The 19,459-nt window shown below is 40.2% G+C and overlaps 1 protein-coding gene across 1 annotated transcript in view; it reads left to right on the top strand.

Annotated features, from left to right (window-relative positions):
• The window catches only part of LOC126485084 (ran-binding protein 9), a 236,658-nt gene that overhangs the window by 205,415 nt on the left and 11,784 nt on the right, over positions 1–19,459 (top strand). The window contains exon 7 of the mRNA XM_050108691.1: positions 18,636–18,811. Coding sequence (XP_049964648.1) covers positions 18,636–18,811 — 176 coding nt within the window. The remainder of the gene's footprint in view (positions 1–18,635; positions 18,812–19,459) is intronic.

Below are 19,459 nucleotides of genomic sequence, written 5' to 3' on the forward strand. Positions count from 1 at the left end.
CTAGGCTGTAGGGAAGCGACCGTTTGATATGGAATAGGTGGCAGCTGTCAAAATGGAGGTACTGTTGCTTGTTGGTGGGTTTGATGTGGACAGATGCGTAAAGCTGCCAATTGGGCAGATGGAGGTCAACGTCGAGGAAAGTGGCATGGGATTTGGAGTTGGACCAGATGAATCTGATGGAACCAAAGGAGTTGAGGTTGGAGAGGAAATTCTGGAGTTCTTCTTCACTGTGAGTCCAGATCATGAAGATGTCATCAATAAATCTGTACCAAACTTTGGGTTGGCAGGCTTGGATAACCAAGAAGGCTTCCTCTGAGTGACCCATAAATAGGTTGGCGTACGAGGAGGCCATCCTGGTACCCATGGCTGTTTCCTTGGTATGTCTGGCCTTCAAAAGTGAAGAAGTTGTGGGTTAGGATGAAGCTGGCTAAAGGCAATGAGAAAAGAGGTTTTAGGTAGGGTAGCAGGTGATCGGCGTGAAAGGAAGTGCTCCATCGCAGTGAGGCCCTGGACGTGCGGGATATTTGTGTATAAGGAAGTGGCATCAATGGTTACAAGAATGGTTTCCAGGGGTAACATATTGGGTAAGGATTCCAGGCGTTCGAGAAAGTGGTTGGTGTCTTTGATGAAGGATGGGAGGCTGCATGTAATGGGTTGAAGGTGTTGATCTACTTAGGCAGAGATACGTTCTGTGGGGGCTTGGTAACCAGCTACAATAGGGGGGCCGGGATGATTGGGTTTGTGAATTTTAGGAAGTAGGTAGAAGAAGGGGTGCGGGGTGTCGGTGGGGTCAGGAGGTTGATGGAGTCAGGTGAAAAGTTTTGTAGGGGGCCTAAGGTTCTGAGGATTCCTTGAAGCTCCGCCTGGACATCAGGAATGGGATTACCTTGGCAAACTTTGTATGTAGTGTTGTATGAAAGCTGATGCAGTCCCTCAGCCACATACTCCCAATGATAATGTACTACAGTCGTGGAACCCTTGTCAGCCGGAAGAATGACTATGGATCGGTCAGGTTTCAGATCACTGATAGCCTGGGCTTCAGCTGTGGTGATGTTGGGAGTAGCATTAAGGTTTTTCAAGGAGGATTGAGAGACAAGACTGGAAGTGAGAAATTCCTGGAAGGTTTGGAGAGGGTGATTTTGAGGAAGAGGAGGTGGGTCCCGCTGTGACGGAGGACGGAACTGTTCCAGGCAGGGTTCAATTTGGATAGTCTCTTGGGGAGTTGGATCATTAGGAGTAGGATTAGGATTATTTTTCTTCATGGCAAAGTGATATTTCCAGCAGAGAGTACGAGTGTAGGACAGTAAATCTTTGACGATGGCTGTTTGGTTGAATCTGGGAGTAGGGCTGAAGGTGAGGCCTTTAGATAGGAAAGAGGTTTTGGATTCGGAGAGAGGTTTGGAGGAAAGGTTAACTACTGAATTGGAGTGTTGTGGTTCCAGATTGTGTTGGTTAGAATTTTGAGGTTTTGGGGGGAGTGGAGCTGCAAGTGGGAGATTGAGTAGATGGGAGAGACTGGGTCTGTATGCAATGAGAGGAGGTTGAGGTTTGTTGGAAAGGTTGTGGAGGGTGAGTGAGTTGCCTTTCCGGAGGTGGGAGACCAGGAAATCGGATAGTTTTTTGAGGTGGAGGGTGGCATGCTGTTCTGATTTGCAGTTGGCCTGTAGGAGGATGCTCTGAACAGCCGGTGTGGATGTGGGAGAGGAAAGATTGAGGACTTTTATTAGGGATAGGAGTTGACGGGTGTGTTCATTGGCTGAGTTGATGTGTAGGCGAATGATTAGGCGGGTGAGGGCTATGGATTGTTCAGTTTGGAACTGGTATATGGACTGATGGAAAGAAGGGTTACAGCCAGAGATGGAAACTTTAAGTGTGAGGCCTGTCAGACAAGCCTGAGTAAATAAAATATGGGAGTGTAATCTGGCTAGGGCAAAGGCATGTTAGCGGAGGGAATGTAAATAAAACTTAATGGGGTCGTTGTAGGGATGTTGTGAGGGTGACATGGTATCTCCAACTCATGATTCAGATGTGTGTTTCTGCTCTTCGGATGCAATAGTTCTTAAAGTTTTCAGGTGAAGTTTTGTAGTAGCTATGTGCATGTGGTATGCATGTGGAGTACGTTGAAGTATTGCCCAGGGTCAGTTCATGTAACAGATCTTGTCCGTTCATGCTGAATTGACAACGCCCTTATCTCATTGTCATTTGATAATAAACTCTGAACTGAGAAGCTGATAGTGGATTTATGTATCGTTTCTGAGATTATCTGCACCTAGGTTTGTACAACTACATTTATTGAAGACACAAAAGCAAATGGCATTATCATTCTGCATTATCACATTGGTGTAAAATATTTTTCTCCTGCTGTTCTACAAGCTTTCTGAGTCATATACCAAAAAGAAAATCTAGTGATAATGGACATAATTGGTGAAGTACAGCTGGTGTGATGGGAACATCTACAGGGTGTTTCAAAAATGACCGGTATATTTGAAACGGCAATAAAAACTAAACGAGCAGCAATAGAAATACACCGTTTGTTGCAATATGCTTGGGACAACAGTACATTTTCAGGCGGACAAACTTTCGAAATTACAGTAGTTACAATTTTCAACAACAGATGGCGCTGCAAGTGATGTGAAAGATATAGAAGACAACGCCGTCTGTGGGTGCGCCATTCTGTATGTCGTCTTTCTGCTGTAAGCGTGTGCTGTTCACAACGTGCAAGTGTGCTGTAGACAACATGGTTTATTCCTTAGAACAGAGGATTTTTCTGGTGTTGGAATTCCACCGCCTAGAACACAGTGTTGTTGCAACAAGACGAAGTTTTCAACGGAGGTTTAATGTAACCAAAGGACCGAAAAGCGATACAATAAAGGGTCTGTTTGAAAAATTTCAACGGACTGGGAACGTGACGGATGAACGTGCTGGAAAGGTAGGGCGACCGCGTACGGCAACCACAGAGGGCAACACGCAGCTAGTGCAGCAGGTAATCCAACAGCGGCCTCGGGTTTCCATTCGCCGTGTTGCAGCTGCGGTCCAAATGACGCCAACGTCCACGTATCGTCTCATGCGCCAGAGTTTACAGCTCTATCCATACAAAATTCAAACGCGGCAACCCCTCAGCGCCGCTACCATTGCTGCACGAGAGACATTCGCTAACGATATAGTGCACAGGATTGATGACGGCGATATGCATGTGGGCAGCATTTGGTTTACTGACGAAGCTTATTTTTACCTGGACGGCTTCGTCAATAAACAGAACTGGCGCATATGGGGAACCGGAAAGCCCCATGTTGCAGTCCCATCGTCCCTGCATCCTCAAAAAGTACTGGTCTGGGCCACCATTTCTTCCAAAGGAATCATTGGCCCATTTTTCAGATCCTAAACGATTACTGCATCACGCTATCTGGACATTCTTCGTGAATTTGTGGCGGTACAAACTGCCTTAGGCGACACTGCGAACACCTCGTGGTTTATGCAAGATGGTGCCCGGCCACATCGCACGGCCGACGTCTTTAATTTCCTGAATGAATATTTCGATGATCGTGTGATTGCTTTGGGCTATCCGAAACATACAGGAGGCGGCGTGGATTGGCCTCCCTATTCGCCAGACATGAACTCCTGTGACTTCTTTCTGTGGGGACACTTGAAAGACCAGGTGTACCGCCAGAATCCAGAAACAATTGAACAGCTGAAGCAGTACATCTCATCTGCATGTGAAGCCATTCCGCCAGACACGTTGTCAAAAGTTTCGGGTAATTTCATTCAGAGACTACGCCATATTATTGCTACGCATGGTGGATATGTGGAAAATATCGTACTATAGAGTTTCCCAGACCACAGCGCCATCTGTTGTTGAAAATTGTAACTACTGTAATTTCGAAAGTTTGTCTGCCTGAAAATGTACTGTTGTCCCAAGCATATTGCAACAAACGGTGTATTTCTATCGCTGCTCGTTTAGTTTTTATTGTCGTTTCAAATATACCGGTCATGTTTGAAACACCCTGTATCTTGTGAGGCTTCTTTTGCTAATCTAGACTTACTAAAGCAGACAGCATCAGATATTAAATTTTTGTTGGGTAATTTGTGAGTTCCACCCGATATTTCTGTAAGCTGCTACCAGACAACTTGTTGGAGCTCCACACACAATCTGTTGTCACTTTATTTTCATAACCATTTTTCTGAGTCTTGTAACAGTCCAGGATAAATATATGTTTGTATCATTTTTTACCAAGGACTGAACATCAGGAATGTCGTAGTCATTATAAATGAGCAACTGCATTCCAGTTTTTCAAGCCCATGTTTTTCACAGCATAGCAAATGCTACACATTAAGTGTGTGTCTCACTCCTGTTGACCGCTCTGTTTATTTTCAAAGATAAAGAACAGGAATTTTTTGAAGCATTTACTGTAAGCAATGTGTACTGTAAACATTTATCAAATGATAACAATTCATTGCTGATATTTTAGGACCTGTTCAGTACCTGCTGTCTATAAAAATAGTTCTCACAAAAACCATGTCATTCATATTGTAGTCACTTTGTTCAGTTTTCATTATTCTGTCAAATTTTATATTTTAAGCAAAAAAGTATTTCTGCAGTGGAATGTTCACTACAATGAAACTTCCTGCAGATTAACCCATTCTGACCCACTAGTTACAATTGTGTACATTAATTTTTACTGTCTCTTAGCTGCAACAGAAATATTTTTTCTTAGTTGAAACCTCGTACTTATGTTTGTGAATGTTCAGTCTTTTCCTCGTGCACAAATGCTGCCACGTGTTGTGCATCACTATAAAAATATCAACAAATGACTGTAGGAGTGTGCAGCACCATGTGACCGACAGAATACACGTAAGTGATTGATTAGTTTTATTCTACTGTATAATTGAATGTTGTTGTTGTTATTTTGCATTATAAATTGTTGACTGATCAGTTTATTTATTAAAACAGTAAATATTTTGAAATTAATTACTTCATAGGAAGAACCTGTTTTTCAGTGTGTACAATTGTAACCATGAGGTCTTGAGCACAATATGTTACTCAACCTTTTTGTGTTTACTTGATATGTAGAGCCTGTTGTAACTATTTATTTCTTATTCAAGCAATTTCTATGAGCTTTGATTGAGATTTCTTCAAAACAGACAGGACTGTTGTATTACTAGTAATGGTTATAATGTGTTACAGTTCAGAAAATTGGCAAAGCCTTCTAGGTCCAATTATTAACAACATGGATAGGCCTACTGTATATTGTTATACATAGAAAAATACTACTAGTAGAATTAATATTTGTGATTTTTTAAAATTTTTAAGTTGTCTTCATAATGTAAAAAAAAAAAAAAAAAAAAAAAAAAAATTCGGAAGAGAGAGATGCAGGTACCATTTTAGAGAGGCTTATGAATGGGAAGGTGTCAGATTTTGATTTGTTATAAGATGAAAAATTGCATCCTGATTAGGATCCTTCTGTTATCATCATCATGAGAAAAACAATTTAATAATATCAATCTGTACTGGTAAAAAGTTGTTACGCCATTATGTAATTATGTATATCATAAGGCTAAAATTGACGTGTCTCCTGTACAGCATGATCAGATGATCTGTGAATGTATGTTATGAGATGAATAAAATACAAAAACAAAGACGAAGACAAGTACTTCAAAAGAAAAAAGTGAGAGTGGGGGTTGACAAAATAAACAGGAAAGAAACCAATGACCAGATATTGCCAAATAATGAAAGTGATAGGCATAATGACAATGACAACAAACTATAGTGAGAGTCAAGAAAGTGATCAAGTTACCAACAAAGAAATTAGTTATACAAAACAGGTTTTATTAGAAAGAAAGGACAGTGCTGTTCCTCAAAACATTGTATATACTTCATATAATTATGAGAACTCTAAAATTTCCTGTAGTTTGAAAGTATTGGGACATGATGTTACAAATGTGATTATTCTTACACAATAAGTCCAACATTCTTCCATCCCATTTACAGTGCAGCTCTCTGTGAAAACAGAACGTAAGGGCCAAGGCAACTCATTGCATTGTCAGAATGTTCATGTTGTGTGGTAATGGAGGACAAAGATTATATTATTCTTAATCATAGAGCATCAACTCAACTTCAGGAATCCTTATTAGAGGCATTTGGGCAGGGACCAACAGTAGTTTTACAGTTAGAACAGAGAATAAAAATAGAGAAGAGGTGTAAACTATATTTTGATGTTTTTTATTTTCTTCATACAAGCTTTTCCAAGCACTGAAACAAGAAAACATTTATGCTGCTGTAATTCTCAGTCAACAGTTTTGCTTATCCTCCTCTAATGCTGATTAAGGAGGCACTGAAAAAGAAAAGAGGATTTTTAGAAGGAATGTGCAGCCCAGATGAGATAACACTGGTAAAGTAGTTTGACAACAAAACAATTGTTCTAGGTTCAAATTTTATTGGGAAAGAAGAAACTAACAATGCTGAATGTGAGAAAAAGAAATAAAATAAATATGTTACTATCAGTTGATCAGAGATTGTAAAACATTATAAACATAATTTATGAAACATTTTATTGTTGAATTGAAACACAGTGAATTTTACATCTATTGTGTGTGCATTGGAGTCACATTTAGCTGCATTATGTAAGGAAAGATTTTTTGTCTATAATGATTTGAGAGTACACACACACACACACACACACACACACACACACACACACACACACACACACAATTACAATGTTGAATACTATGAAACCCCTATTTTATGTTTTCATTCAGTCCAGACTTAAAAAACGCAAAACTGAGAAATATTCAGAATCGAGGAAAGCATTTATACACACACTTACTTGGCCATATGATTGAAAATCTTAATCCTCTCCAATATATTGTAAAAAATCTGTATAAGTGAAGGAAATTAACTGTACACTACCGTGTTTATCCCCCCCCATGAACCATGGACCTTGCCGTTGGTGGGGAGGCTTGCGTGCCTCAGCGATACAGATAGCCGTACCGTAGGTGCAACCACAACGGAGGGGTATCTGTTGAGAGGCCAGACAAACGTGTGGTTCCTGAAGAGGGGCAGCAGCCTTTTCAGTAGTTGCAAGGGCAACAGTCTGGATGATTGACTGATCTGGCCTTGTAACAATAACCAAAACGGCCTTGCTGTGCTGGTACTGCGAACGGCTGAAAGCAAGGGGAAACTACAGCCGTAATTTTTCCCGAGGGCATGCAGCTTTACTGTATGATTAAATGATGATGGCGTCCTCTTGGGTAAAATATTCCGGAGGTAAAATAGTCCCCCATTCGGATCTCCGGGCGGGGACTACTCAAGAGGATGTCGTTATCAGGAGGAAGAAAACTGGCGTTCTACGGATCGGAGCGTGGAATGTCAGATCCCTTAATCGGGCAGGTAGGTTAGAAAATTTAAAAAGGGAAATGGATAGGTTGAAGTTAGATATAGTGGGAATTAGTGAAGTTCGGTGGCAGGAGGAACAAGACTTCTGGTCAGGTGACTACAGGGTTATAAATACAAAATCAAATAGGGGTAATGCAGGAGTAGGTTTAATAATGAATAGGAAAATAGGAATGCGGGTAAGCTACTACAAACAGCAGAGTGAACGCATTATTGTGGCCAAGATAGATACGAAGCCCACGCCTACTACAGTAGTACAAGTTTATATGCCAACTAGCTCTGCAGATGACGAAGAAATTGAAGAAATGTATGATGAAATAAAAGAAATTATTCAGATTGTGAAGGGAGACGAAAATTTAATAGTCATGGGTGACTGGAATTCGAGTGTAGGAAAAGGGAGAGAAGGAAACATAGTAGGTGAATATGGATTGGGGGACAGAAATGAAAGAGGAAGCCGCCTGGTCGAATTTTGCACAGAGCACAACATAATCATAACTAACACTTGGTTTAAGAATCATGAAAGAAGGTTGTATACATGGAAGAACCCTGGAGATACTAAAAGGTATCAGATAGATTATATAATGGTAAGACAGAGATTTAGGAACCAGGTTTTAAATTGTAAGACATTTCCAGGGGCAGATGTGGACTCTGACCACAATCTATTGGTTATGACCTGTAGATTAAAACTGAAGAAACTGCAAAAAGGTAGGAATTTAAGGAGATGGGACCTGGATAAACTAAAAGAACCAGAGGTTGTACAGAGATTCAGGGAGAGCATAAGGGAGCAGGGAGAGCATAAGGGAGCAATTGACAGGAATGGGGGAAATAAATACAGTAGAAGAAGAATGGGTAGCTTTGAGGGATGAAATAGTGAAGGCAGCAGAGGATCAAGTAGGTAAAAAGACGAGGGCTAGTAGAAATCCTTGGGTAACAGAAGAAATATTGAATTTAATTGATGAAAGGAGAAAATATAAAAATGCAGTAAGTGAAACAGGCAAAAAGGAATACAAACGTCTCAAAAATGAGATCGACAGGAAGTGCAAAATGGCTAAGCAGCGATGGCTAGAGGACAAATGTAAGGATGTAGAGGCCTATCTCACTAGGGGTAAGATAGATACCGCCTACAGGAAAATTAAAGAGACCTTTGGAGATAAGAGAACGACTTGTATGAATATCAAGAGCTCAGATGGAAACCCAGTTCTAAGCAAAGAAGGGAAAGCAGAAAGGTGGAAGGAGTATATAGAGGGTCTATACAAGGGCGATGTACTTGAGGACAATATTATGGAACTGGAACAGGATGTAGATGAAGATGAAATGGGAGATATGATACTGCGTGAAGAGTTTGACAGAGCACTGAAAGACCTGAGTCGAAACAAGGCCCCCGGAGTAGACAATATTCCATTGGAACTACTGACGGCCGTGGGAGAGCCAGTCCTGACAAAACTCTACCATCTGGTGAGCAAGATGTATGAAACAGGCGAAATACCCTCAGACTTCAAGAAGAATATAATAATTCCAATCCCAAAGAAAGCAGGTGTTGACAGATGTGAAAATTACCGAACTATCAGCTTAATAAGTCACAGCTGCAAAATACTAACACGAATTCTTTACAGACGAATGGAAAAACTAGTAGAAGCCAACCTCGGGGAAGATCAGTTTGGATTCCGTAAAAACACTGGAACACGTGAGGCAATACTGACCTTACGACTTATCTTAGAAGAAAGATTAAGGAAAGGCAAACCTACGTTTCTAGCATTTGTAGACTTAGAGAAAGCTTTTGACAATGTTGACTGGAATACTCTCTTTCAAATTCTAAAGGTGGCAGGGGTAAAATACAGGGAGCGAAAGGCTATTTACAATTTGTACGGAAACCAGATGGCAGTTATAAGAGTCGAGGGACATGAAAGGGAAGCAGTGGTTGGGAAGGGAGTAAGACAGGGTTGTAGCCTCTCCCCGATGTTGTTCAATCTGTATATGGAGCAAGCAGTAAAGGAAACAAAAGAAAAATTCGGAGTAGGTATTAAAATTCATGGAGAAGAAATAAAAACTTTGAGGTTCGCCGATGACATTGTAATTCTGTCAGAGACAGCAAAGGACTTGGAAGAGCAGTTGAATGGAATGGACAGTGTCTTGAAAGGAGGATATAAGATGAACATCAACAGAAGCAAAACGAGGATAATGGAATGTAGTCTAATTAAGTCGGGTGATGCTGAGGGAATTAGATTAGGAAATGAGGCACTTAAAGTAGTAAAGGAGTTTTGCTATTTGGGGAGCAAAATAACTGATGATGGTCGAAGTAGAGAGGATATAAAATGTAGGCTGGCAATGGCAAGGAAAGCGTTTCTGAAGAAGAGAAATTTGTTAACATCCAGTATTGATTTAAGTGTCAGGAAGTCATTTCTGAAAGTATTCGTATGGAGTGTAGCCATGTATGGAAGTGAAACATGGACGATAAATAGTTTGGACAAGAAGAGAATAGAAGCTTTAGAAATGTGGTGCTACAGAAGAATGCTGAAGATTAGATGGGTAGATCACATAACTAATGAGGAAGTATTGAATAGGATTGGGGAGAAGAGAAGTTTGTGGCACAACTTGACCAGAAGAAGGGATCGGTTGGTGGGACATGTTCTGAGGCATCAAGGGATCACCAATTTAGTATTGGAGGGCAGCGTGGAGGGTAAAAATCGTAGAGGGAGACCAAGAGATGAATACACTAAGCAGATTCAGAAGGATGTAGGTTGCAGTAGGTACTGGGAGATGAAAAAGCTTGCACAGGATAGAGTAGCATGGAGAGCTGCATCAAACCAGTCTCAGGACTGAAGACCACAACAACAACAACAACCGTGTTTATCCAACAATTTGTGGTAATGAATTTCATCAGTGTGTAACAATAAGTAAAAACTAATCAAAAAATTGAAATTGATATCTGGGTACAAGGTAATCAAGCTATTTTACAGTAAGCTATGACCATATATGTAAAAACACGCATTTTTGAGAGATCTTTCCTTTGTGTTAATCCAGAAAAAGTAAAATTTGATGAACATACTGAATTCAAACAAAAATATTATACCAGCTAAGTGGTTAAACCATGAGCATAAATGCAGACATCTACTTAATGACAAAATTTGCCACCATTGCTGTTATTGTTCGATGCTTTTCTTATGAGGTACACTTTAGATGCTTGCCACATCAAAGTGTTATTTTAGGCATGATGAGAGAAACAGAGACGTGAGAAAGTGGGTTTGCTTCCCCCGTGTACATTACAAGCTTATTAGAAGTTGGCTCAGTGAATTTTTGTATACTGTGTTAAATGTAAAATTTGAAAGAAAGCTCGGGCACTACAGTTTCACCTCATACCCTGTATCACTGCTGCCAATCTCTTACAATCTAGTGTGTGGTGCGAAATATATTTGTCAGTAGCCTGTGTAGTTTTTACAGCTGTATTGTGTCAGATTTGAATACAAAAATCTTTAAAATGTGCTGTTGCAAAACCCTTTTTATATTCCCATGTGACATTTGTGCCATAGCACATCTGCATGAAAAGTATATTTTCAGCACTTCACCAAATGGTTTCACCCCGATCTATACTCCCATCATTGAAGAGCCACTCCCCCTTCCATAGGTCCAGCAGGCAATCTCATTTTACATGTGTTAGTGCGGTGTGGTGGGTGCGCTGGCTATTGGGTGACTTAACAAGTCGCCAGCCAATAAAAGGTTGATGATTGATAGTGGTGCTGAATACAGTATGCTGAAAAAAAAAAAAAAAAAAAAAGAGAGAGAGAGAGAGAGAGAGAGAGAGAGAGAGAGAGAGAGAGAGAGAGAGAGAGAGAGAGAGAGACCTATAAACTTCACAAGAAAAGGTGTCAGCTGGACCCCTTTGTCGCATATTGGCTTGGTCCGGAACAATTGACATCAATTTTTGTTTTTGTTTTTCCAATTGCTGTTGCAACCTAGCAGTAGTTGTATCATAGTTGCATGGTGAAGCTAAACATTGCAAGTTGTGTTGGCAACACTGATCATGGGTCACATCACCATTCCCTCTCTTACGTCTCCACTCTCCGGAACAGCTTAAAATATTCACTCAACTCTGCCACCACCCATGGGGCAAACCATCTGTCTTTCATGCCCCTTACAACTCATTCAGTCACATCAAATATCAATAGGAAGAAAATGGGACGAAGTCAAGCTAGACATTGAGTAAGAACTTAGAATCAAGGTAAGCCTTACTAGGAAGAAATGTAAAATTGGGGAATATTTAACATTGACCTTATGGGTTTTTCACAAGGGCTACGAATTTATGGTGTAGAATCGTGAAAAATGTAAAATTGAAGTTGCACTGTACTTATTTTTAAACTGATATGCATCTGGCCATATTGTAACTACTTGACTTATTATTGTTTAACTACTGTTGCTGCTTTTGTGCATCTTGACTTTAAAATTGCAAAATGTGGGAAGAGAGATATTTTTTTCGTACTACAGTTAAAAAGCTAGTTCTGATGGACCACTCGAACTTCATTCCGCAAATGTTATGCATCTGTTGGCATGGTGTCAAGTCAAAATCATCTAATTATCCCACTGCTTCTCAGATATAGCCAAATATGTTTACATATCACAAAAAAATAGAACAGAAGGTGTATGTAGTCCCACTTGGGCATTTTTCAAACTAGAAAAAAAAAAATTTCTTCTTCAGCCATTGCCACCTAATTATAAAAATCTGCCAATATGAAATTTTTCTATTTTCTATCTACTGTATTTACCTGAGTGTGAGACACCCCTGAATATAAGACTACCCCTATTTTTTTAAAATATTCTGACTAATCAAAGTTACAAACTGTTTTATTAATATAAAGTATATGCCTGAAATGTTAGCATTATGTCTAATCTAAACTTACACCATGTCGATTACCTACCTTTTGATAATACAGGGAGAAATAATATAAACAGAAGAAACTGTTTAATTAATTTTTATCTTCACTAGCTTTTTTGCTTCCTAAGCCTATCATCTGGGGTATTACTACAATTGTGAAATTTATGTCTTTGTTGTCACAAATATTTGGCTGTTCTTTCTGAATACATTGGGATTCCTGAGGTTGTGGATATAGGAGGGCCTGAGAACACAGCTGCCTTCCCCCCCCCCCCTGCCCCCCCCACCCCCCCCCCCCCCCCCCACCCACCCCAAATACATTTCGGATTTCACTTCTATACTGTCGAGAGAATGTTACAATGTTTCTGGCTTCCAGACATAATGTCTGCCTGCTGCTGTCTCATTGGCTGTATAGAACAGCAGCTGATATGTCTCCTTTGGTCAGAATTGACAACATTGCTGAAGGGAACATGTTAAGTACACCACTGACACCTATCTTGACTTTCACCAGCTTCTGCAGAAATATGTACTATTGCTGTGTATTTGTCCAGCTTTAAAGTCAATTCAAATGGATTTGGGCAAATTGCATTTTAAATGTGGTGCATGTTCATAAAAAGCCAAAGTATGGTTGGCACTATAACGAAATCTGCTGTCTGCTCACCACTCCCCTCCCCACCCATCGTAGTTCTCAGCCAAGCTGGTATCACTGTTGCCCCTCCAGCTCTTGTGTAGTGCTGTGCCTCAGCATCTGTTAAACACGGACTGCAATATGTGCTAGAGTGCAGATCATAGATAACACCACCAACTAATACATAAAGAAAAGGCTATGATCACAGTTCAGTTCAATCTTGAATCAGGTGTGGTGGCACAATGGTTAGCACATGGAACTCGCATTCGAGAGGACGACGGTTCAAACCCGCATCCAGACATCCTGATTTAGGTTTCCCTTGGTTTCCCTAAATCGATTCAGGCAAATGCCGGGATGGTTCCTTCGAAAGGGCATGGCCAACTTCCCTCCCCATACTTCCCTAATCGGATGGGACCAATGACCTTGGCTGTTTGGTTCCCTCCCTTAAGCCAACCAATCAGTCAATCAATCCAGTTCTCAAACTTTCGCTCGTCCCCCAATCTACTGACATTTGTTAGAACTATTGCCATGATGGATTGTGCCGCTGTAATTTATTCTCATCATAATAGTTGTAGTTAGTATAAACACGATCTATTTCATTTGTTAGTCATTATACTGAAGAGCCAAAGAAACTGCTACCACCTGCCTGATACCGTGTAGGGCCCCCACGAGCATGCAGAAGTGCTGCAACACAACATAGCTTGAACTCAACTAATGTCTGAAACAGTGCTGGAGGGAAATAACACCAGGGATCCTGCCGGCCTGTCCATAAATCTGTAAGAGTATAGAGTACTGAACAGTATGTTTCAAGGTATCCCAGGTATGCTCAATAATGTTCATGTCAGGTGGGGGGGGGGGGGGGGGGGGAGGTGTTGTGGCCAGTGTAAGTGTTTAAAGAGAGAAGTGTTCCTGGAGCCATGCTGTAGCAATTCTGTATGTGTGAGGTGTCAAATTGTCCTGTTGGAGTTGCCCAAGTCCGTTGGAATGCACAGTGGACATGAATGGATGCAAGTGATCAGATAGGGTGCTTACATATGTGTCACCCATCAGTCGTATCTAGACATATCAGGGGTCCCATATCACTCCAACTGCACGTGCCCCACACCATTACAGAGCATCCACCAACTTGAACAGTCCCCTGCTGATGTGCAGGGTCCATGGATTCATGAGGTGACAGGCCCAGGCAGGCATAAAGCTTTATGTCATGTAGTTATCAAGGGTACACGAGTGGGCCTTTGGCTCCAAAAGCCCATATCAATGATGTTTCGTTGAATGGTTCTTGAGCTGATGCTTGTTGATGGCCCAGCACTGAAATCTACAGCAATTTGCAGATGGGTTGCACTTCTGTCACATTGAATGATTGTTTTCAGTCCTGTTCTTGCAGGATCTTTATCCGGCCTCAGCCATGTCAGAGATGTTGATGTTTTACTGAATTCCTGATATTCAGTGTACACTTGTGAAATGATCATATGGAAAAATCCCCACTTCGTCATTACCTGGGAGATGCTGTGTCACATCGCTCAATTGCCAATTATGAGACCACATGCAAACTCTCTTAAATCTTAATAATGGGCAATTGTAGCAACAGTAATCAATCTAACAACTGTGCCAGACGCTTGGTGTCTTACATAGGCATTGCTGACCGCAGCACGTATTCTGTCTGTTTACATTTCTCTGTATTTGAATACGCATGCCTATACCAGTTTCTTCGGCACTTCAGTGGAGTTTTTCTTCTTGTTTCATTTGAATGTCACCATCATGTTCTAAAACTGATTAAATCAGGTAATGTTTTTACCCAGTATTCTAATACTTAAACAGTGACCAAATTTTGCATTTGTAATCCACTTAGTAAATCATTAAAATTTCTCATAACCAAATAAAATATTGACCTGGGTTGAGAATCAAGTAATGTTCTTTGAAGGACAACTTTTCGCTTTTGAATGCTGCTGTTGTTTTTCTAGTTGTTATCATTGTTGTGGTCTTCAGTCCAAAAACTGGTTTGATGCAGCTCCCCGTGCTACTCCTTGCTGTGCAGGCCTTTTCATCTCTGAGTAACTGCTGCGACCTACATCCTTCTGAATTTGCGTACTGTATTCATCTGTCAGCCTCCCTCTACAACTTTCAACCCCCACGTTTCCCTCCAGTGCTAAATTGGTGATCCCGTGATGCCTTAGAATGTTTCCTACCAACCAGTCCCTTCTTGTCAGGTTGTGCCATGAATTTCCCTTCTCCCCATTTCTATTCAGCACCACCTGGTTAGTGACGTGATCTACCCATGTGATCTCCAGCATTCTTCTGTAGCACCACATTTCAAAAGCTTCTATTCTATTCTTGTCTAAACTGTTTATTGTCCATGTTTCAATTCCATACATGGCTACACTCTGTAGAAATAGTTTCAGGAAGCACTTTCTGACACTTAAATCTATACTTGGTTTTGACAAATTTCTCTTCCGAGACAATTTTATTGCCATTACGAATCTACATTTTATATCCTCCCTACTTCGACCATCACCAGTTATTTTGCTTCGCAAATAGTAAGGTTCGTCTGATATTGTGTGTGTCTCATTTCCTAACCTAATTTCCTCAGCATCACCTGATCTAATTCACCTACCTTCCATTATCTACATTTTGCTTTTGTTGTTGTTCATCTTATATCCTCGTTTCATTGTCCATTCCATTCTACTGCTCTTCCAAGTCCTTTGCTGTATCTGACAGAATTACAATGTCATCAGCAAACCTCAAAGTTTTTATTTCTTCTCCATAGATTTTAATTCGTACTCCAGATTTTTCTTTTGTTTTCTTTACTGATTAATCAACATACAGGTTGAATAACATCGGGTATACGCTACAGCCGTTTCTCACTCCCTTCTCAACCACTGCTTCTCTTTCATGCCCCTCGACTCTGCCATCTGGTTTCTGTACAAATTGTAAACAACCTTTCGCTCCCTGTATTTTACCCCTGCCTCCTTCAGAATTTTAAAGAGAATATTCCAGTCAACATTATCAAAAGCTTTCTCTAAGTCGACGAATGCTATAAACGTAGGTTTGCATTTCCTTAGCCTATCTTCTATGAGAAGTCGTAGGGTCAGTAATGCCTCCCGTGTTTGTACATTCTCTTGAATCCAGACTGATCTTCCTCGAGGTCTGCTTCTAGCGGTTTTTCCATTCTTCTTCTGTAAAGAATTCGTATTAGTACTTTGCAACCATGAATTATGAAACTGATAATTTGTTAATTTTCACATCTGTCAGCACCTGCTTTCTTTGGAATTGGAATCATTATATGCTTCTTTGAGTCTCAGGGTATTTCGCCTGTCTCATACATCTTCCTCACCAGATCGAAGAGTTTTGTCATGGCTGGCTCTCCCAAGGCTATCAGTTGCTCTAACGGAATGTTGTCTACTCCTGGGGCCTTGTTTCGACTTGGTTCTTTCAGTGCTCTCCCAAATTCTTCATGCAGTATCTTATCTCCCTTTTCATCTACATCTATGTCCTCTTACATTTCCATAATATAGCCCTCAACTACAGCTCCCATGTATACACCTTCTATATGATCCTTCCACCTTTCTGCTTTCTCTTCTTTGCTTAGGACTGGTTTTCCATGTGAGCTCTTGATATTCATACAGGTGGCTCTTTTTTCTCCAAAGGTCTCTTTAATTTTCCTGTAGGCAGAATCTGTATTATCCCTAGTGACATGTTTCTACATCCTTACATTTGTTCTCTAGCCATTCCTGCATAGTCATTTTGCGCATCCTGTCAATCTCATTTTTTAGACATTTGTACTTCCTTTCGCCTGCTTCATTTATTGCATTTTTATATTTTCTCCTTTTGATGATTACATTCAATATTTCTATACTGTTAACCAAGGATTTCTACTAGCCCTTGTCTTTTTACCTATTTGACCATTCCTTTCCCCTGTTATTGTCAATTGTTCCCTAATGCTCCCTCTGCAATTCTCTACTACATCTGGTTCTTTCAGTTTATCCAGGTCCCATCTCCTTAAAATACTGCCTTTTTGCATTTTCTTCAGTTTTAATCTACAGTTCATAACCAATAGATTGTGGTCAGAGTCCACATCTGCCCTTGGAAATTTGTTACAATTTGACCAATCCATTTCCCTTTTTTAAATTTTCTAACCCACGTGCCTGATTAAGGAATCTGACATTCCATGCTCTGATCCATCAAATGCCAGTTTTTCATTCTCCTGGTAACGACAGCCTCCTGAGTAGTACCTGCCAAGAGATCCAATTGGGGGACTGTTTTCTCTCTGGAATATTTGACCCAAGAGGATGCCATCATTTAACCATACAGTAGAGCTGCATGCCCTTGGGAAAAATTACGGCTGCTTTCAGCGATTCACAGTACCAGCAAAGCAAGGCTGTTTTGGTTGATATTATAAGACCAGATCAGTCTGTCATCCAGACTGCTGCCCAGCAACTACTGGGCTGCTGCCCCTCTTCAGGAACCACACATTTGTGTGGCCTGTCAACAAATACCCCTCCATTGTGGTTGCACCTACAGTACGGCTATCTGTATCACTGAGGCACGCAAGCTTCTCCACCAGTGGCAAGGTCCATGGCTCATAGGGGGGGCTTTCGAATGTTACCTTCACTTAAGAAACAGCATTACTTTTTGTATAAGGTATCCATACATGTGTGCAAACTTTCATTACAAACCTGTTTAAATACAAGAGTGTATAGAACGATAGAATATAATGTTATGTCCCCTTGTGCATCACAAAATTGTCAAATTTTATTCAGAGCAATAGACTGTTGTGGAGGCTAGTTCATAGTTTCTTATATATTCCTTGCCCTAGTGCCACAAGTCAAATGTCATGTGATCGTTTGAGCAAGGTTGATACTGTATTGAGCGCTTCAGCGTATCAGAAATCTTGAGGCTGTTCAAGTGTGAGTATCGTTTGCCCGACCTAATCTTGGAACTCTTCAAAATAAAGCTGCACATAATCTCAATATAGCCAAAGCTTCAACTCTAAATGTAAGATAATCTGTACATCAATCTATTAAACAATGTAAAAATGTTGACCTTGGCAGCAGTAATTTAATGTGAGAGTATAAGATGACCTTGTATTTTTCAATTAACAATTTTGGTAAAAACATAAAAAATCTGTGCAATTGCAAAGTAAATAATAAAATATAGACGAAACGTCTCTTTTGTAAATGAGAGGATGAGAATGTTTATTGTTCAGTTTGTGGTGCAAAATTTCGCATTGTGACTCATAACTGATAACTGTCTATTGGTGAAAACAGTTACAGGTGTGGAGAAGCTACTATGGTAAACAACCAATGTTTAGGTTAATGAATTGCATGATTGAATGCTTTCAAACTAAAATCAGTTACTACAAATGTAATTGTATGATTTACTATAGAACAAGTAACTAACAATATTAAAGAAGCACAATTTTGTTCAGTAATTATCAGTTCTCACAGACATTTAGATTCCAGTCCAGTTACTTAACTTGTTGTTCGCCCACATTGAAGGTATCATAGGTTGTACGATGATATTATGCCACCATCTTGAGCCCAAAACTTCTAACATTTGTTCTGGTAATGAGAGCTGTATGCTCAATAATGTTTGTAATCTCCAAATAAATTATAAATATCTCTGTAAGACTGAAAATAAATCAGGTTCTGAATTTTAATCACTTGCCCTGGATGTATTTGTACAATGTTTTGAAAAAGTCTCAATTTTGCTGAAAAGTAACATAAGAATTCTGTCGACTTGTTTCAATTTCACAGAAGTGGATGTTCCTGTTAACACTGTACAGCCAGTCAGCAGTAGTAGGAGACAACTATGTGGTGGTAGCAAACCAGCTGTTGAACGGATGCTGGAATTTGGACGAGAACTGTACAACATGAGTCTGCATCTTCGGCAAGAGCAAGGCCGTAGTGAGGCCAACAAGAAGATGTTACAAGTAAGTTAATAGGCTAATCTTCAAATTATTTATGTCGGAAATGGGTTCCAAATCAGGATTGAAGCAAGAAATATTTCCTAGGTTGTTTGTGGAATTTCGGGCTACATTTTCTGTTCTAGAAATTTAAAAAAAAAGAAAAAGAAAAAGAGAGAGAGAGAGAGAGAGAGAGAGAGAGGAACAAATTACATACATATGTATTAAAACTTCATACTTTTAAATTTTTGAGAGACCACATTTTGTGACCCCAATTCGGTGAACAACAATGTGATGCATTTCATTCATATGAAAATGTATATCTTGAGCATTGTATTTGACTTTGTTGAAAACAACTTCCCGACAGCAGTTTACCATAGTTATGTTTAAATTAAGGTATCTTCTCGTGTTACTAGGTGAGTGACATTTCAAAAACTTTCCCACTCATCATCTTCAGGCAAAGCATTGGTGGATGCATGTCCAGTTCATTCCTTTATAGCCACAGGACTACAGACTCCTCTGCTGAGTGCCCAATGGGAAGGTCAGTTATTTGTTTCCAGAAGAAATGTCGGAGCATTCCGAACATGTTTTTGCTAATGCTGCTCACCATGTGGAGCTCAATTGGAAAATGCAATCCCTGTTAATAAGACTATTGTGTGCTCTTATTTACACTGC

The sequence above is a fragment of the Schistocerca serialis genome, chromosome 6 (genome assembly GCF_023864345.2).
Source record: "Schistocerca serialis cubense isolate TAMUIC-IGC-003099 chromosome 6, iqSchSeri2.2, whole genome shotgun sequence".
In the NCBI taxonomy this organism is placed as follows: Eukaryota; Metazoa; Arthropoda; class Insecta; order Orthoptera; family Acrididae; genus Schistocerca; species Schistocerca serialis.